The sequence below is a fragment of the Pelodiscus sinensis genome, chromosome 3, assembly GCF_049634645.1.
Source record: "Pelodiscus sinensis isolate JC-2024 chromosome 3, ASM4963464v1, whole genome shotgun sequence".
Lineage (NCBI taxonomy): Eukaryota > Metazoa > Chordata > Testudines > Trionychidae > Pelodiscus > Pelodiscus sinensis.
Genome location: NC_134713.1, coordinates 42,335,589 through 42,356,649, shown reverse-complemented (window position 1 = coordinate 42,356,649; position 21,061 = coordinate 42,335,589). Strand labels below are relative to the sequence as shown.

General features: G+C 41.7%; 1 protein-coding gene across 1 annotated transcript in view; it reads right to left on the bottom strand.

Moving 5' to 3' along the window:
* LRRC1 (leucine rich repeat containing 1) overlaps window positions 1–21,061 on the bottom strand; it is a 109,440-nt gene that overhangs the window by 22,659 nt on the left and 65,720 nt on the right. The window contains exons 5-10 of the mRNA XM_075923612.1: window positions 18,358–18,414; window positions 12,471–12,534; window positions 10,132–10,206; window positions 7,443–7,587; window positions 2,951–3,069; window positions 817–900 (exon numbers count right to left, since the gene is read on the bottom strand). Of these exons, the coding sequence (XP_075779727.1) occupies window positions 817–900; window positions 2,951–3,069; window positions 7,443–7,587; window positions 10,132–10,206; window positions 12,471–12,534; window positions 18,358–18,414 (544 nt within the window). The remainder of the gene's footprint in view (window positions 1–816; window positions 901–2,950; window positions 3,070–7,442; window positions 7,588–10,131; window positions 10,207–12,470; window positions 12,535–18,357; window positions 18,415–21,061) is intronic.

Here is a 21,061-nt window from a genome sequence, read left to right as displayed (position 1 = left end):
CACAGACTGGGGAGGGGGTGAATAACACACTGAATCAGTAGCACAGATGGAACAAGAATCCAGGCCTCCTAACTCTCCATGCTTTAGTCACACTACACTGGTTCTCCCTTATTATATTCCCTACCAATCCCAGCAACACCTACCTTTTCAGGTTTTACTGAAGTGCTAAACTTCTAAGACCAACATTACATTTAACCCTATTCTTCCTTCATACACTGCTTACAATAAGCAAGAAGCCCTAGTGATCACAGCTATAAAACTAGGGTATCTCTAAGCTTAGTATTACCTATTTTGGGTTTGGCTGTTTTAATGATACAGCAGCCCGTAGATACTTTCACACAATAAAGATCCCAAAATTACAGCATCCTAAATCATCTCATGATATTAAAAACTACCCATACGCTTTCTAGCCATAACTTTATGAAAAAGATCAGGTTTTCTTGTGGCATCTTCACTCTACCTGCAGAAAAAATTACACCTGTGTTCAGTGCACTGAGTTATGCCCAGACCTTAAAAACCTGTCTTCATGGAGTGCTAGGACTGACTTTCACAATCAGAAATCAGTTGATTTGAAATTATTTATATCTTGCACCACTTGGTCAAATACCCTTATGTTGGTCATTCACTAGCACCCAAACCACCTCTACTTTTGTCAAGGCCTTTGCAATCCAATAGGCAGTAGCTTGGTCATAGTGTATTCTCTAATAATTCATGTAGAACAAAAGCTGTTTAGTACTTCCTACAGGCATCTGTATTTACCATTTTTATTTGTAATATACCATCTATAATTATAATGGTTAATGGCACACAACATACCTCTTTGGGCAAAGACATTAATTTGTTTCTGTCAACATTCAAATTATTCAGCTTCTTTAGTTTTCCGATGCTCTTCGGCAATTTCTGTTTCAATGACAACAAAGTGACACGTGAATAAGGTTTCTATCATCACAGTGTCAAAAGAGAAGTTTACCTGACTTCGAATGTGATCTTGGAAACAGAGCTTTATAATCAAAAGATTTACATGTAAGGAACTAATTCGATTCACAGTCACAACTGTGTAACTCCTCTGACTTTAGGGGAATTCCATGGTTATACCTAAAGGCAGAATTGGCTCCTTGTTTGTTTCAGCTTCTAGCCAAAATGCACTCCTTATGAATTAGGTTTGTGCTAAAATGACTCTGCAGACAAGGTAGAGTATGTGTTATTTTGAAAGCAATTTTGAAGAAGCATGATAACAAAGAGCAGCCACATTGTACTAGGGCCTGTAGTCTGACTCCACACTTATTTATCAAATTATGCACTGCAGTAGTTGGCACGAAAGGGGAGGTAATCCCAATTTAAAGTGGATTGTACCCACAAAAGCGCATGATACCATCTCCATGTTTTGTTAGTCTTTAAGATGCTGCTAGACCATTCCTTGTTTTTTAAGTTTTTCCAGTTACAGACTAAACTCGGCTACTCCTCTGAAATCCAATTTAAATATATGTGTTGATGCTCTTACTCTGAAATATGAGCATCCAGACTCCAAATTGAATAAGGAGCAATTAATTCATCTATTTAGCGAGATACAGTATAAATTTTGGCTGCCATTTCAGGTATTCTCATTTGGAATACTGTGACATGGACAAATACATTAGGTTATTTCTTGTACGTATACAGGATTCTATATAAATACATTTCCTTCTGGATTACAAATGCTCAGATATTCCCACTATGGTGAAGTGCAGTGCAGGGCGCCAGGAGATGGGCAGCAGGGCGGATCGGAGTAGGCTGCCAGGTCACTTCAGCTCCCACCATCGCAGTTGAGTGTGGGTCAGGCAACCCTTGTTGAAGGGAGGCCTGGCATGGGGCAGTAACCTCCAGTTCACATTGCTCAGAGGAGGGGGGCTTCTGGCAAGGAATGCAGGAGGGAGCAGAGCAGGGGGTGGGGCCTGCAGCATGGTGGTTGACCTGTGCCCCCTAGGATCAACCCCATTTAAAAAAAAATCCACGTATTTCACCTATCCAAAAAGATGCCGCCAGGGAAGCAAGCCCCTTTTACTACACTACTCAAGTTATTCCTCGTAATTCAATAAGCTCTGATGACTCAGGTTTAAAAAAAAAAAAAAAAAAAGATGTGTTTTTCCAGAATTCGTCTAAAATCATGTACAAGTTAAAGTGCAGCACTAATTCAAAATACGGACCATGTAAAAAATGGCACCTTGTTACTCAGCATGTTGTTCTACATATTCAGTCTTAATGTTTACATTTTATACTATGGTCAAGAGCAGAGTAAAAAACTTAGGACAGTCATTTCTGTCTACTCTGATTAATAAGTTTTTACTCATTAGTAATGCAGAGCCCACACAGCTAAAACTGAATTGGGTTCCACTCTAGTTTTTGCATCAACAGATCTGTGTCCTAAGATCTAAGTGCAGAGCCAAGTTCTGCCTTCATTTACACCTTGGCAACATGCAGGGCTGCCTGATATTTTGCTTAGAGGTTGTTTTTGTTGATACTGATGTACATATTCAAACCAAACAACTGATTTTGTTTTTTTGTTTTGCTTAGAAGTCAAATGCAGGTCTTGCCATTAGGTGAAGAAAAATTTTATTCTTGTATAGAGAGCATACTTTCAATAAGACTCTGTCAGGCAAATCTGTAATTCTGCAGTGTCGTTCTCTCATATAATCATCCAGTAATTAAAAATGAGTACTTTGAGTTACTAATTTTCCATTATGATGAATTCCTGTTGAGTCTATTGTCATGTACCTATACAGAATATATTATATATGGAAACAATACAATGACTGCTGTAACATCATGCATTTTCTTAAGGCAAACTCCACTGTATTGTACTTAGCAGAACAATAACAAAAAGGGAAATAAAGACATGGCAATAAAAATGAACCAGTGCATAGCTGTAGGCCTAATTACTGCCAGTTATTTGAGCAATCAAGACTATACTCACCAGCAGCTGGTTTTCTGTTAGAACAAGTTCAGTAAGGCTTTCACAGTCTCCTATTGCTTCTGTCAACTGAACAAGTCTGTTCTGATTAACTTTCAGGATAGACAGCTTCTTTAAATGTCCTATATATAGAAGAGAATCATTAAGCTTGGTGTTGGGCCTCAACTATATCTTCATCAAATGTTCCCTTTAAGATTAACTAATTCATGTTCCTGAAGTTATATTATTCCAGCACATCTGAAATATGAGTGAATATCTCAATATTAACATTTTAAAAAAAATATTTTAAAATGATGACTTTTGTTACTACATTACAATTTTTTGTAAAACCAAATACTATATTGCATCATTTCCTTAGATAACCTTAACTACTTTTGTAAAGCTACATCAATACTGAATATTCTATAATTCAGAAACCATTTAATGCTTTAAACTGCATTGCTAATGGCAATTAAACAATAACAGTGAGAGCAAAAAAAGTAAGAAACTCTAAGCATATTTCAGCAGCAGTCAGGATAATGGAGATTGTGAAACCTACAATTTGAACATTTAAAAACATACAAAATACAGTGCAACCTTTCTTCTGTTAGAAAATTTTGATGTATTTTGCAAGAGTTTTCAAAGTCAAATTCTATGGCAACAACAGGATAAGTGTCAGATATAGACAATAAGTCTCAGAGGGATAGCCCGCTGATAGATAGATAGATAGATAGATATAGTTTTTTTTTTTTTTTAGTCTCTAAGGTTCTACAGGACTACTTGTTTTATGGACAGTAAAAACTCAATTGGAATTAGACATCACAAATGTAAGCCAAAAAGGAGAATTTTCCAGTTTGCAATGGCTGTGCTTTATTAGTCACGCAATACTCATTTCCACTTCAAATTAGGTGCTGAACTGCCAACACACTATAGTTCTGCTAGATAATGATAATAAAATATCCATAAATTTTAAATGTCAGACGATTAATGATAAGAGAGGAGCTCAAAATTATATAGCATTCTCCTCAAATAGTGACTCCCATAACTCTATGTGAAAAGAAAAAGATAGTTGTGGGGTAAGCTTGAGAGCAAATGATTCAATATTAAATGCAGTTAAAATCCAATAACTGAAAGGTTTTCTTGCGAGGAAAAAAAGTGTTTTCAATTACAATAAAACCTGTGTTGTCCAGCACGCCCGGGAATTAGAGCGTGCCAGTAACCTAAAAATTCTGGTTACCAGAATTGGTTAGCCATGTGGGGCCTACGGGAGCCATGCATGGGCTGGGATGTGGCCTGCTGGGGGGGGCGGGGGGGGGGGGGGGAGAGACCTGGCCTGCCAGGGGTGCCAGGAGCTGCAGGGGGAGCTGAGATGCTTGCTGCTTGCTTCTAGCTGTGGTTAATCCTTCCCCCCAGTTATGTGGGGTTTGTCTGAGGAGCGGTCCAGAACTTAAAGGGCCAGTTTCCTTGGTTTTCCTTTCCCGGCATCAGAAATTTGCCAGTTTCTACAGTTTTCCGGATAGCGCAGGTTTTACTGTTTGTTTCACAAGACTATAATTTGACAAAGGGGTAATAATAGTAGACCACATCAATGTGTTAAGACATGGGAAATCATTTTACATAGGGAGAGAGAGTGGGATAATCATCTAAATATGATTGGGAAAATGAATATTTTCAATATTTTCTAATAAGCATACAAAAGTGTGTGAAATTTTAAGCTTCTAGTAATCTGCATTTGTTAAACACAAGTACTAAAAACATGTAGTACTTATGAAAACTGAACCTGCTTTTAATTTTCTGTCATCAAAAACATAATGCATTTAGTTCAATATGCAGGTTCATGAGATGACTTAACCCTCATCACTGCACTAGACTACTATACAAATATGTTAATTTTGTACTAAATAAAATTAGTCCCAAGTATTAAGTTATCACATCTTTCATTTTATAATGAACTCTTTAGCACTATTACAAGATTTCACATGATATTCCATTTTGTTTTGTGTCCTTCCACTGTGTACTCTCATGATAATCAGCGTAACATTTTTCAGTATTTGCCTCATCTAAAATATTCTTAGTGATTTGAGCAGACAGTTGAAATCATACTATACAGGATCCCAAGAGGTCATCTTGGTACACATTGCAGTTTAATATCTTTCTGCAAAGCTACATATTCCTTGAAGAGAGCGAAAATCAAAAGGCATAGAAGGAAAGTTCCAACAATCCTGTTATTAGTACTGTACATGACTAGTAGCCTGAATTATCCACATCAGCTTCAATGTCCACAAGCAACACCCAAATAGGAGGGCTTTTTTACATTCTACTTAAACAGCTGACAAAAATAATCACACGAGCTACTGTTTATACTAGCAATACAAACTAGAAGCAGTAATACCAATAGTATTGCCAAATCTACTAGGTGCTGTACAAACAATAGTTAGTCTCATACTGGCCTGGTAACTAATAAGGTCAGAATTAAAACAAAAACATCGAAGGAGAGGATTTTAAGCCATGTCACTCTCAAAGAGCTCTCTACCAGAATCACTGAAGCTCAGGACACGGATAGCTAGTACTATATAAGCATTAAATATCACTCTGCTTCTTAGAGCATGGACCAGGTCTTTCTCCAGGCCAGTGGTGTTTAACCTTTTCAGCTGATGAGCCAAACATTACTCTTAAAAAGGTCAGTGATACTACACAGGTCACAACTGATACTACAGAGAAGACTTTGTCCTCTTCTGCTCCCTTTGTTCTGTGTAGGATGGAGACCTCTGCCAGCTGTTGAAAGTTTGAGTGTTCCCCAGGCTGCTCTAACTTGTTCTGGAGACAAATAACCTAGGAGTCATCACTGGGTACAAAGTTTAAGTCTTCTTCCTTCTAACCTCTCCTGAGCTGCCCTGAATGGCTGTGCTAGCATCAGTCAAGCTCCGTTCATGTTCCTAAGCCATAGGGATTTAACTACCCAACATGGAAGCAGATAACGAAACTTCCATAGTTACTCTTCTCCTTCCTCTCAGATGCAAGAGGGCAGCCAGTGTGGAGCTACTGATCAGCCGCAGCAGGGAACAGAGAGCAGCTGTTCAGAGAGTACTGAGCTCACATCAGACTGCTCATCCTAGGGTTGACTTTCCATAGTGACAGGGCTGACTTAAAATGTTCCAATTTTAGAATCACAGAAGAGGACTCAGGAACATTTTTCAATAAGGAAAAAACACTTAATCATAAATACAGTTGCCGAGAGCCTCATGGGTTAAAATCGAGTCTCAAAGGCTGTGGAGGTGTTCGGACATAGGTCGGAAACTACTATGTTCAGTACAGTGCTGAGCACACTGATGCAGTCCCTATAATCCCACCCATTGTTTAAAAACCACACAGACACATACACACAGAGCATTTTCTTAAAGAACTATGCTCGATGAATTTTAATAAATGACTGAATAATTTTACATGTGATGTAGGAATGTAAGTGTTTACCCGGTAAGCAGGATCTGGCCCAGCCAGAGCAGCGCCCCCGCCTGTGGTGTAATGGGCACTGGTAGCCAGGCCAAAGCAGCCTCCTGCCCATGGCACACTGCAGGCGGGCGCTGTTCCAGCCTACCTGGGCCTACTGCACCTCTCCGTGGTCTGGTTAGCCGGTTAAAAATATAGTTTAACCAGTTAACATTTTAAATGGGATTTTATATCCCTAATGTGATGTACTACAAAATAGGATTTACAGATTATAAAACAGCCAATTAAGCAACTTACACACCTGACCGTGACAGAACAAGTTCCTGCAGTCTCTTTGGGAGAGCTTACTATATCCAGTGCATGTATGATTGTAGGCCAGGAATTCCACAAATTCTATGGAGCTGGGTGACCAAAGCTCCTGCAAGAACTAACAGTGGGGGACAATCAGGTAAATTCACTCAGGCTGCAACACTTCCAGAGAAAGTATTATACCACCTGGAGAGTGCTCGCACGTATTAGTTCAAGTTCAATTTTTCCAGAGACCAGAAAAGAAAGGATTTCTGGATAAACCTAGTTTAAACTATATCAGTGCCTTATTTCAGAATCATCCAGCTAACAGACAGGTCCAACGGAGCCCCAATCCTTCCCTGAATGGGTAGGAAGGATTTGGGCCTTTTAAGATCACATATTACAAGCTGCCCCCGACTTGCAACGCGATCGGTTCCGGGGATAGCGTCGCAAGTCGGGGGCATCATAACTTGTTGTCCTGAACTGTGACATTGAATCCTTTGGTGCTTATGGCCATGGATCACATCTCTCATACTTAGCTCTCTAAATTAATAATAAATTCAGGCCGTCTAAATGGTGAGGCATCCCTTCCACAACAGAAATACAAATATTGTAAGTATAAAATGATCAGGACTTTGTGTATATTAGACCCTTTTAAAAAAAGTGTGATCGACTCATCTCTTACATAAGCAGAGCATTGCAAAAGATATTCAGGACAAACATGCTTCCTGTTTAGACTAGATCCAGTAGCTGTCTATTATTATGTTTACTTTATACTTACCAATACCATCAGGTAGGACCTCAAGTAAATTCTGAGAAACGAGCAAATCTGTTAAGGAAATCAGGCCACTGATCTCTTCAGGAAGTCTTTCCAATTTATTTTCAGACACATCCAGACATAGCAGGTTTTTCAAATTTCCTATTTCCTATATTATATTTAACAAAACAGAAACAACAACAAAAATCAAGTCTTATCCAAACAGGCAACTCCAAGCCACTTAAAGTTTCCTATCAGACTTGAATTAAAAAAGGGGGCAGAGATGACCACTTTCATTTTGTGTCATATTACAAATGAGAACAGCAGCTTCTTAAGACAAAAATATTTGACTACAACAGGCAAGTAATTCAGAGAAAAAGGCTTCCATCTTAAACACTGTGTACATAATAGGAACAGAAGCAAGCAGCATAAGAGAAACATAAGCCAAAACAGTTGTCTTCCTGGGGAAAAACTCAATGCAGTTGTTCCTTGAAGCTACAGAACTTAAATCCCACATCAGTCTCTCCCAAGTAACTCCAGGCAAATGACTGGCTCTTCTTGTCCAATCTATCCACATACACAACTATCAACATCTAGGGATTTCATGTATCTCCACCCCCCCCCCCCCCACACACACACACGAACAAATGGAGAAATACAAATTATAAGTGCTACACTAACCAGCTTGTAAGCCTCTAAAATTATACTAAGTTCTTCAGCTATTGTTACCAATTATTTAGTTTTGACAGTGATATAGTTCATTTAAAGATCTGACTGGAAAAATATTGACACCTCTTATTTTTATATATTTCAGTACACCCTCACTGTGAATACACACCTACGCTCATTCTGTCATAGCTAACTTTAATCATTGCAAAACGTTTAGCACTGCTGTACCAACACAGCTGAAAATAAAGACATAAAAAGAACAGCATCCTTAGTATTGCATATATAAGTGTCTACAGAGTTGCAATAGATTAATGAAAAAAACTGAACACTGATGTTTTTCCTCTATATTTTCTAATATTTTTAAAACAAATTACATAAAGTAAGTTGCTCATAAAAAAGTTTTTTCATAGGGTTTCTTCAATGTACATTAACAAAACCCACTAATTATTGCTAAAAATGTCTGCTAAACTTCAAATGTCCAGAGAAGACCTAAGATTGCAGAGTCTAATTCAGGGGTGGGTAATAATTTAGATGTGGGGCCATTCCAAGGTTTTGGTAAGTGGTCAAGGGCTGCACTATTCTATAAAGAGGGTGTGGTGCCTAGTACACAGGTTGTGTGAAGTGCGCTGTGGGTAGGGAACTGGGATGCAGGAGAGGGGTAGGGGGTCTGAGATGGAGTTTGGGTGAAGGGGGGGGTTATGGCCTCGGGCAAGGATTGGTGTGCAGGGTTGGGGACGGACGCAGGAAAGGATTTTGGCCTGAGGGAGGGACATAGGAGGGGATGCAGGATCTGAGAGGTAGTTGTGACCTGGGGGAAGGATTCTACAGAGGATATGCGTGGTGACCTGGGGCAGGCGGAGATGGTGATGTGGGGAAGGGAGTTGAGATGTGGAAGGGGTGGCAGATGCAGGCTCCCAGCCAGCAGCCAAGTGGGACCCTCAGGAAGCTTTTCACACTGCCCCTGCCTCCAGCACAATCATTGCAGATCCCTTTGGCCAGAAGCCAGCCAATGGGAGCTGTAATGATTGTGCTGGGGGAGGGGCAGCATGTCAAGTGTGCCCCTTACCAGGGAGTGAAGAGAAACAATTCCTGAAGTCACATGGCTCCAGCGGCCAGCTGCTCTGAGCGGCCTGGGGCTGTAATAAGCAGGGAGCCTTCTTGGGGGGGGCGGGGGGGGGGTCCCACCAAGGTAGGCCACAGGCCATACCCAAATGCTTGGTGGACCAGATCCAAACCATGGGCCATATCTTGCCCACCCCAGTCTAATTGAATCCACTTAAAAGTTCTTACTGTAGCCAGTCTTAATGACTCAAAAAGGCATAGACTAAACTCACTTGATAGCAACATTGTTTTTGCATTGATAGCACACAAGACTTCCACATCACCCACAGTGGACTCAGCATACAGAATACCAGAGAAATAGCCTGATTTTTTTGGCTTGATTCTTTAAAAATGCTGTTCTTAATGCACTAAGGATAGGGAATTTTACTAGATTACAGAATTTCTTAACTGTTTAGGCCTCTCATCCTGCAATAGAAGGCAATGGGAGTATTTGCTTGTATAAGCCCAGTAGCAGGGCTGAAGTTTCAAAATTCTATTTATGGAGAAAGTTTTATTATCCTATTTCCTCTAGTCACTGTATTTTCCAACAGCAGGAGCAAGCTAGAGAAGAAGACAGTTTACACACCCCTTTGCCTACCTGCATTTTGGCAAGTGTGAAGACTTTGAGGGTCAGCTCAACTGAATACTGGTCCTCCGATGCCTACGCCAGGAACACTACAAATTGAGAATAACCAATATGGCAGAGGAAAAGTCCTGCCATACAGCAGATAAAAACCCTTTTAAGCCTATCAGTGCATATGACAAAGGCTTCTAAAGCTGAGAGGCAGGAATCCTAAAGATACTTGCTGATCTTTTCAAAAAAGCTAATAAACTTCAAAATTTAAAAAAGAAGCCCAACAAAAAGCTAGTTTGATACTTGGAGTTTAACTACAAAGAATTTTTTCTTTATACTTTTTTTTTTTTTGTAATGACAATCCTTTACCTGAGGGATTTCAGCTAACTGGTTTCCATCCAGCCAGAGATCTTTAAGATTGAGAAGTGCACCAATTGTTTCGGGCTATAACATTTAAAGATAAACAAAAGAGCAAAAGGTAATTAAGGCAATACAGAAAAAAATAATGCATGCAACAAACGAAAAATCAGGAGACACAACACACGGATTTCAGTACTATTACTATGTTGTAATGCCAGTTCAGATTTAGAAAATTTGATTAAATAAGACCATAACTTGTATTCATTACGTTTTGTTAAGTATTCAACAGGTGATTTATGTATTTGATTAAGACTATGTTAGATTAACAAAGGGGACTCCATATTCAGACAGTTTTCAACATAGAGAGAGGAAAGACAGGTATTAGGCAAACAATTACAATCCATTACACAGAATCAGGAGGAAAAAAAAAACATATTCAAGCGATGATACATTATCCTTGTTCTTTAAGGGTATGTCTACACTACAGTGTTATTCCGAAATATCTAATTTCGAAGTAACTTATTTCGAAATAACGCGTCTACACACAAAATGCATTTCGAAATAGCGTTTTGCTATTTCGAAATAGTGCGTCCACACTGAGTGGATGCTGAATCTCATTTAAGGCCAGCTGGAACCAGGTCCGGCAGGGCATCAGGTCAAGAGTGTCTTTGTGTGGCTGCTGCCTGAGGCTATCTGAGGCCTGTGCTTAAAGGGACCCCCCCTTGGACAGCCGGTTCTCAGCTTTCCCTGCTTGCTTGCCTACTTCGATGAGGGACAGCAAAGCATTTTGTCTCCGCGTGTTCAGGTTGTGATCACTTGGGACATCACAGCATTCTGCAACTTGGAGCCAGACACACCCCTGGGCACTCTGGTGCTTCTGGTGGACACGTTGCTGCAAGCTTGGCTGCAGTTTCTGCAGGCTGCCATCCAGGAGGCCCACCGGGGGGCTGTCAGCATCCAGGAGGCCCTGCAGGAGAGCTTCCACCCTGAGGAGCACTAAGAGCATTCCTGGTCTGCCCCACTGGGGGCTTGTGCCTCATTCCTCCCTCACATCCTTCCACTTACCCCTCCCTAACCCCCTTTCCTGATGTCAAATAAAATACATGTATTTTCATGAACACAAACTCTCTTTATTTAACAAAACTGGGGGAGGGAGAATGAAACTCTGGTGAGACTGGGAAAAGGGAGAAGAGAGTGAGAGAGGGGAAGGGGAAACCTGGGAGGAGGGAGCTGGAAGAAGGGGGAGGAGAAGCTCAGGGCTCAGGGTTGGAGGTCTCACCGGACCAACTTGATTTTCATGCAGACCTGCTCCTGGGTTCACATGTGGCCTTTGGTGGGCAGGCTGGCAGCTATCCTGCCATAGATGGCCGCGTTCGTCCGTCTAGTGCAGAAATCATGGACGTTGGGGGCATCCCCCTCAAACCTGAATAAGGTCCACGATATCCACCCTGGACCAGGAAGGTGCTCGCCTTCTCCGGGCCCTGGCAGGCTCCTGGGAGCTGGCAGACTGCTCCTGGGGAGTGGTGGAGGGCTGGCTGCCAGTGGCTTGCTGGCTCATGTTTTGGGGCCACTGGGTCAGGGGCAGTAACTGCTACCTCTGGGCTGGCAGGCTTGGATCTGGCACAGGCACTGTGGCCAGAGTCAACCCCTTTAAGGGCTCTGGGGAGGGGGAAAGAAGAGGAGTGTTCTTGGTTGAGGCTGGAGTGGAGGCCCCCTATTTTGATACAAGTGTCTACATAGCACTCATTTCGAAATAGCTATTTTGTATTTGGTGTTATTCCTCATGAAATGAGGTTTACCAAATTCAAAATAAGCGCTCCACTATTTTGAATTAATTTCGAAATAGCGGTTTGGCTGTGTAGACGGCTGTTATTTCGAAATAACTTTGCTGTGTAGACATACCCTAATTCTTTAAGTAAGCAAAACAAGTCTAAGTTGTAGCTCCCAAAATGATTAACCCATTCCTTAATCACCCTCATATACACACAAAATATTTTGTCTCAGAAGTGTAGCCATGTTGCTTGTAAGTTTAAAAACAATGCGTAGTCCTGTGGCACCTTAGATACTAACAAATATTTTATATATATATATATATATATATATATATATATATATATATATATATATATATATATATATAATAAGCTTTCGTAGGTAAAGCCTACTTCAGATGATCTTATCTGGTGATGAGGTGGGTTTTATCCACGAAAGCTCATGATACTATATATATATATTTTTGTTAGTCTTTAAGGTGCCACCACTTTCGATTTGGGAAAATTCTGTTCTGGATATTTTAGTTCCATATGAAATGGCAACATTTTCAATGCCATATTCTATTGATACCTTACCAAGTTATAAAGTTCATTGTTTCCTAAATCAAGTTCTTCTAGTCTCTGCAGCTGAGTGAGTGATCTGTAAGGAGAGAGAGAATCACATTAGGCTAAACCAGTGTTTCTCAACCTATTTTTATAAAGTACCCCTTTTTCAAAAAAAAAAGTACCCATAGAGCCAAACACTCCTAGCACCGCCACTCTAACCCAATAACCTTCCTCTCCCCCAAAGCCAGGCATCGGACATATGGTAACCCTACATTTGAAGTGCCCACTCCCACCGCCTGGCCCTGCCTCAGCAGCTTGTCTGCAGGGAGCAAGTGCCTGCCAGCCCGGGTTCGCCGAGTGGGGCTGCGCACTCCCACCCCGGCCTGGTGCACTCCTGGCCCCTCCCCCGCCCTCCTTCGCAAACCACAGATGAGGGGTGTCCTTTGAAGCAAAGTTTATTGTGCCGCTTCACTGCCTTTTAGCTCCTCTCCGCAGCACCATGGGTAAGGTGTACTGAGCTGCTGAGGGTAATGCGCGTCTCCAGGTTCAGCCTCATTGTACTGAGCTGCTGTCAGGGGTGAGGGTAATGCGCGTCTCCAGGTTCGGCCTCTCTCCCCACTGGAGCACGCCAGGGAGGCAACGAACTAAGAGAGGCAGCCTTGGAAGTGATTTTTTTTCCTCCCCATCTAAACCCACCTCAACTTGGAATTGCCCTGAGTCTCACAGGAGCAGCCTCCACAGCCACATGCTTTCCCCGCCAGGCGCTGGGGCATGTGCGCACAGCAGCTGTTAACGTCTAGGCACGTGGCTCAGAAAGTTCAATTTGACAGGCACATGCCCCGCTCCCTCCTGATCCCCTTTGCAGAGCAAAATCCCAGACTTTTTTTTGACAAATTTCACTTGTTTTGACATACCCCCAGGCTTCTCTCACATACCTCAAGGGTACACGTACCACTGGTTGAGAAACACTGGTCTACACCATCAGAAACCCTTGGTATTTGAATGAGTTCATTCCACAGTATAACCACACATTTTTTCTAGAAAAGTATTTTATTGGGCATCAAGTGTGTACATTAACATGCTATTGGAGGGCACTGGGTTTGTCAGCTTAATGTTACGCCTCTGAAGCATAAAATGCACCATGATTGATTGGATCACTGCCCACTATGCTAATCACCAATCTTAGCCTTGTCTATATCTGTGGCAGGGTGGCTGCCCCACACTGGAGCAAAAGGGGTTAAGGACAGCTCTGGGAGAAGGCTATCAGGACAGAGCATGCAGCCCAATGAAGGCTTTGGGGGGCTATGTGTCATGTCTACTCTCCTGAGGGAGCTCAGTGTCCTTTGAGGGAAAAGGGACCAAGATGCCAACTAGGAAGGTACCTCAAATACAGCCTTGTGGAGAATATTAAGGGGGGGCAGGGGAACCCCACCCTAATACTCAGGAAGAGGCCTGGCTATGGAGGCCTGAAAGCGTAACTAGGGGCTGTAGAAAAGCAGCTGGGATAGGAAGAGGCAGCAAGTCTAATGCCCCTTGCCAGTGATGAGTGGCCAGATCAGACTGCAGTTTGCCCTTCAGGGAAGGGACTAGACAAAGGGGTAAATCTGACCTAGATGAGCAGGCTTTAAAAACCAGAGGCAGAGCAATCAGAGGAGTGAAGTGGACAGGGAGCTGCAGATAAGGGAGTTTGAGAAGGAGTTTGTAAGAAGGAGTCCTAATATGGTTAGGAAGACCAGCAACACCTGTGCCAGCACCGCTTCTGTCTCCTCTACCTGCAGCCAGCCAGACCACCTGACCATGGATGCCTCTGTGGTTTTGAAAAGACTGTGGTTTGCAATTCCCACTTACTCAAATCCAAGCTAGGGAGACCATCCAACATGAAAACGTGCCTGCTGGTTGAATCCCTCAGGAAGCAGGTGAGAGAGCTACAGGAAGTAGTGTCTAGGCTAAGGAGCATCTGAATCCATGAGGAATTCCTTGACAGTATTCATGTGGAGACGACTGAGGCTGAGGTAGCTATCCCATTACAAAAGACTGCTGACACACACACACACACACACACACACACACACACACACACACACACACACACACACACACCCCCCATTGGTGCAAGAGGAGATGGCTCTGATTCAGGGACGACACTGGCAGCTGGTCACTTCTGGCAGCAGGCAGTGCTCCACCCCTGCTCCCAACCCTCCCCACCATGGTTCTAAGAACGATTACGCTGTTCTGGATTTGGGAAACAAGGAATCACCCCCTAAAGCAGAAGAGGAGAAGCCTTGTCTCCCCAAATCTGGAAGGTCTGCAGCCACCACTGCGAGGAGGAAAATAGGGTAGTGGTTGGATATTCTCTTCTAAGGGGACAGAGGCATCCATCTGTTGCTCTGACATGTCATCTTAGGAGGTATGCTGCCTGTCAGGGGCTCATATGTAAGATGCTATGAAGGCATTGTCAAAGATTATCCGACCCTCTGACTACTACCCCATACTACTCATCCATGTGGGCACTAATGATACTGCAAGGTGTGACCTGAGCAGATCAGGAGTGATTAAAGGGCTCTGGGAGTATGGGTGAAGGAATTTGGAGCGCAGATGGTATTTTCTTCAGTCCTTCCTGTCAAAGGTCATGGCCCAGGTGCATCCCGGAGGTGAATACCTGGCTGCGAAGAAGGTGTTGCCAAGAGAGCTTTGGTTTCCTTGACCACGGGATACTGTTTCAAGAAGAAGGACTGCTAAGCAGGGATGGGGAAGAGAGTATTTGGATACAGACTGGCTAATCTAATGAGCACAGCTTTAAACTAAATTTGATGGAGGCAGGTGACCAAAGCCCACAGGTAAGTGAAAAATATGGAGACCTGGAAGATAGTTCAGAAATGGGAGGGAGAAAGGGCTATAATAGCAGAGAAAGGAGGGGCCCTGGTGGGGCAAATCAAATCAGTATCTTAGATGCCTATATACAAATGCAAAGAGTATGTGGAATAAGCAGGAAGAACTTGAAGTGCTAATAAGTAAACACAACTATCACAGAATCATAGAACACTAGAACAGGAAAGGACCTCAAGAGGTCATGGAGTCCAGCCCTCTGCCCTCAAGGCAGGACCCAGTACAGTATCCCTATGACATAGTTGGCATCACAGAGACTTGGTGGGATAATACACAATTGGAATATAGGAGGGTACAGATCGCTCAGGAAGGATAGGCAGGGGGAAAAGGGAGGCGCTGGTACCTTATATATTAAAAATGTAAACACTGGACTGAGGTAGAGATGGACATATGACACAGACTTATTGAGAGTCTCTAGGTTAGGTTAAAAGGGGTAAAAAAAAACCCAAGGATGATGTCATGCTAGGGGTCTACTACAGAACACCAACCTAGGCAGAAGAGATGGATGAGGCTCTTTTTTTTTTTTTTTTTAAACATCAAAATCATCCAAAGCACAGGATTTGGTGATGATGGGGGACCTCTCAACTACCCAGACATATGTTAGGAAACTAACACAGCAGGGCATAGATTATCCAAGAAGCTCTTGGACTGCATTGGAGACCATTTTTTTTTATTTCAGAAGGTTGAGAAAGCTACTGGGGGGGAGGGGGAAGGAAGCTGTTCTAGATTTGATTTTAACAAATAGGGAGGAACTGGGTTGAGAATTTGAAAATGGAAGGCAGCTTGGGTGAAAGTGATCATGAAATCAGAGTTCATGATTCTAAGGAATGGTAGAAGGGAGAATAGTAAAATAGAAGAGAGAACAATGGATTACAGAAGGCATATTTTAGTAAACTCGGAGAGCTGGTATGTAGGTTCCCATGGGAAGCAAGACAAAGAGGAAAAACAACTGAAGAGAGCTGGCAGTTTTTTTAAAGGGCTTTTTTTAAGGACCTAAAGCAAACTATTCCACTGTGTAGGAAAGATACAGAGTATAGCAGGAGACCACCTGGATCAACCGAGAGATCTTATATAAGCTAAAAATAAAAAAGAAGTTATATAAAAAATGGAAACTAGCTCAAATGACAAAGGATGAATATAAGCAACCAACAGAGGTATGCAGGGGCATGATTAGAAAGGCAAAGGCACAAAATGAGCTAAATCTAGCTAGAGACATAGGCTAGACGGGGAGTAAGGGTTCTTTTGAAAAAGGGTTTTTTTTTCCCCAAAAGAACCCCATCTAGACTGCACTTTCACTTTCGAAAAACCCTTTTTTGAAAAGTGCTTGGACACGAATATACAAATGAAGCGCAGAATATTTAAATCCGTGCTTCATTTACACTTTCGATTAGTCTCATTTACATTCCTCTTTCGAAAAAGGAACAAAAAGACATTCTACATAGATACTGGAAGCAAGAGGAAGACCAAGGACAGGGTAGGCCCACTGCTTAGTGAAGAGGGAGAAACAATAATAGGAAACTCGGAAATGGCAAAGGTGGTTAATGACTTATGTGTTTTGGTTTTCACCAGTGAATGGGTAGGTTTAGATATTAAAATAAAAAAACAAGTTAAAAATTACTTAGAAAAGTTAGATGTTTTCAAGTCATCAGGTCCTGATGAAATGCATTCTAGAATACTCAAGAAGCTGATAGAGGAGATCTCTGAGCCTTTAGCTATCATATTTGAAAAGTCCTGGAAGTCAGGAGAGATCCCAGAAGACTGGAAAAGGGCAAATATAGTGTGCATCTATTAAAAGGGAAATAAGAACAACCCAGAAAACAACAGACCAGTCAGTTTAACTTCTGTGCCAGGGAAGATAATGGAGCAAGTAACTAAGGAATTGATCTGCAAACATCTGGAAGATAACCAGGTGATAGGTAACAGCCAGCACGGATTTGTAAAGAACAAATCATGTCAAAGCAATCTGACAGCTTTCTTTGATAGGATATCAAGCCTTGAGGATAAGGGAGAAGCGGTGGTATACCTAGACTTTAGTAAGGCATTTGACAAGGTCTCGCATAATCTTATCAATCAACTAGGGAAATACAACCTAGGTGGGGCTACTATAAGGTGGGTGCATAACTGGCTAGATAATCATTCTCAAGGAGTAGCTTTGGGGAGCCTGCGTGGGTGCTACAACTCCTCTGCTGTCTCACAGCGGGGCTGGAACACACAAAACGTACTAGGCTGGGCACTCCACGGCTCTGGGGTGAGAGGGAAATGTGGCAAATCCCTCTCCTCCTCAGACAGGAGCCACATTTCTGTTTTGGGGTTTTTTTGCTTCTCACTTGTGTGTGGCCTCCAATTGATTTTTCTGTGGGTCAGTGGCCCACAACCCAAAAAAGTTTCCCCACACCTGCATTAGATAGACATCCATCCTTTGGTAGTAGAGAGTCTTTACTCCCTCAGTCAGTGAGGAAGATTCTGGGGTACTGAGAATAAAGAAGGGAAAAATCTTCCCCTTCCAGAAGCTGAAAGGGATTAAAAAAAGAAAAGGAAAAAGGATGTCTAAGCAGGGGCCAATACAAAAAAAATTAAAAAACAAAAAGACTGACTCACTGTAGATGGTGAAGACACAGCACCCCACTACAAATTCTAGGACCTTCTCCCCATTCCTTTTGTGAGAGTAGAGTTGAATTTCTCATTAGATACTGCCAGGAAATGTCAGACTCATCTCCATTTTTTCATGGTTTCTGTTAATTACTCAACCTATGTGTAAGTGCATATTTACGTTTAAAAAAATGGTAAAGCTCACAGTTCAAACCAGTGATGAACAAAAATCCTTGAGGAAATTTCCTATTTATTAAGGGAAGTGAATCTTCTTTCATTACACAGAAGTCTGAAACAAATTTTAATTTATAAAATTAAATGAGGGCCAGAAGAAATATTAACTTCAGACTTTTTTTTGGGGGGGGGGGGGGGGGGGAGACGACAATGGAGAGATATTAAAGAGCACACGACCACAGACAGACACACATGCAGTGGAACTTACTCTGGTAAGTATGTCAGCAGATTCTCTCTTAGTTCCAAGGAAGCCAGGTTAAAAAGACTAAAAGATAAAAAATAATTTTGAAGCCATCTTAAGATTTTTAAATAACTTTAATAACTAAGGAAAAAGGAATCTTTATACATTGTATCCTAACAATTTCTTTTTTAAACATCTCCCCACACTTCATTTCACCCAATTCCTTGATAGACTGAAGAGAAATTTTAAAATTCAGCTCCTCCCCTACCCCGTACAATAAAAGCATTACACAAATCAAGAAAGGAAGCAATCAACACAGGAAGTAACCCACATTTCCACTTTGATAAAAAGTGGAATGGTATTAAGTTACTAAAAAGAGAACATAGGGTTTAAGTCATTCTATGAAAGTAATTTTATTTATTGGCTTTTAGATTATGATGACATGTGGGCTATAAAAAAAAGTTACAGCAGCAGCTAAACTCATTTCTGGCTATACACAACTTGCCAAATATGGCACACTCATTATCGTAAGTGACAGTATGTTTCTAAGCCGTTTGCTTTCTCCATAACCCAGGCTTTTACTAACATCACCATAGTAACATTCAGATTTTTCAGGGTTTTATTTTTGTCTAAATGGAATACAAGGAGTCCAACATTATCCAATGCTATAATCTGCTTTAATCCGTCCTAGGAAAAAATAAAAAACAGATACTGTATTTACAAATAAAAAGCAGTTTTCTGCAACATAACATGCTCTGCCATACCTGAGTGATAAAGATTTAATTTTGTTTTTGGACAAAATGAGGTGAAAATATATTTAGAGCTACGAAGAGAAATGCAACCACTGTCCCATTCTTCAGCCAAATCTGAATTCAGACAAAAAACAAATGTAACACATTCCTAGCATTGATTATAGCCAACACTGGAGAATTTATTACTAGAATGAAGATTGATGAAGCTGAATTGGCCCATTAGTATAAAAGACTACTAAGGACAAACAAGTTGCAAATAAAGTTTTTTTTTCTCTCAACTGATACAAGAAACAGGATTATGGTCAATTATCCATAAAGAGACAATGCTGCTACCTAGACTACAAACAACAGTGTATGAGTTTAGAATCAAATGTAACTTTTTAAACCAAGTAATTTAACTATTGCAATGGTTCTCAAACTTTTTTGATTGCGCCCCCTTTTGTGTCTAATCAACTATGTGCGTATGTCCCTCAATTACATAAACCACTGCCCAGCTTTGAAGTCAGAGAGAACAGTGGCTGTTGGCTGGGTGCCCAGCTCTGAAAGCAGAACCATGCTAGCAGCAACACAAAAGTAAAGGTGGCAAGGAGAGAAGTGATTTGTGTCAATATCACTTTTCACAGCAAATTTAGCTCCCCAGTAGCACCCTCACTTCTGCAATGCTGCTGCCACCTCTAGGCTGACAGCAGGAGCCCTGACATTGCCTCCAGGTGAGGTACTGAAGGAAGAGTGGAAAGGAGAGCCCGGGCAGTAGGACTCCAGCTGTCCCCTTTATCCCATTACCCCACCTTCTGAGCGCATAGCCTTTATGCACAAACTCTGGCTGCCTGTGGCTGACAGAACTCTTTACAAAACAAAAACAACACAAAGCAAAAACGCACAGCTCATGCCTTCTTTTACATGTTACCATGCCTCACTTAGGAAGATCGACTCACGGTTTCCCAAGGAGTATGTTAAATTCTCTTCAGCTAGAATCTTTGACTATTTTTAAAAAGGTGTGCTCAATTTCAACCACAAGCTACTGCGGTTTATTTCACTACTGAATGAAATTCCATGGCATGAGTTATTGCCAGGGGTTAGACTAGATTAAAAGAGCCATTTCCAGCCTTAAAAGTTAAGAATTTAGCATTTCTTCAACAGGAAGACATTTGAAATCTACCACATGGTTTAAATTTTTATTACCCATTCAATGAAAAGATATAATAAAAATATGCCAACTGTTAATGCAACACCACTGAGATCACAATCAAACACCACATTGGACATTAAAGTAAATACAGCTTTCCAATCACCTCCGTGCATCTTAAGCTGAGGTGTTGGCTAACAGAAGAGAGCATTTCTTGATGGCTTGGGGAAGGCGGGAAAGCAATTCTTGATAGCTTGAGCAATTCTTGATGGCTTGGGAGCTGGGGGGAGGGGGAAGACATAAAACTGCTGAAAAAGAAGCTTACGTGGTGGCTGACTCATTACCCAGGAATGTGGGGCTTAAAAGGTCAGCCTGTACTGGGAACCTCCCCTCTTATCACGGAGAATGGTTGGCAGCAACTTGTCCCAGCACCGCAGAGCCAGGCACCTGCAAAAAGGTACAGTGGACTGAGAAATCCAAACACTAGGGGGCAGCACATTTAACAAGGCCTGACCCCTTCCTTTTCGACCGAGGAGAGCATAGGAGACAAACACTGATGCCAACTAATCATGTGGGAAATGATCAATCCCTTGGGGCCCCATTTGTCAAAGGATGTTATAGAAAAAAAAATTGTAAAGGAGAGCATTTCTTCAACAGGAAGACATTTCTCTTCTGTGCAAACCAGGAGTAGGATACAGGTGGGGAAGGAGAGAGGGAGAGGGAAACAAGACAACAAACCAGCAAACTCAAGATGGCTAGAACATTACAGAACTGGACTGCAGTCTTTCATATATATACACACATACACACGTATATAATCTGAAAAAAAAATTGAGCCAAGAGCATCTCCATT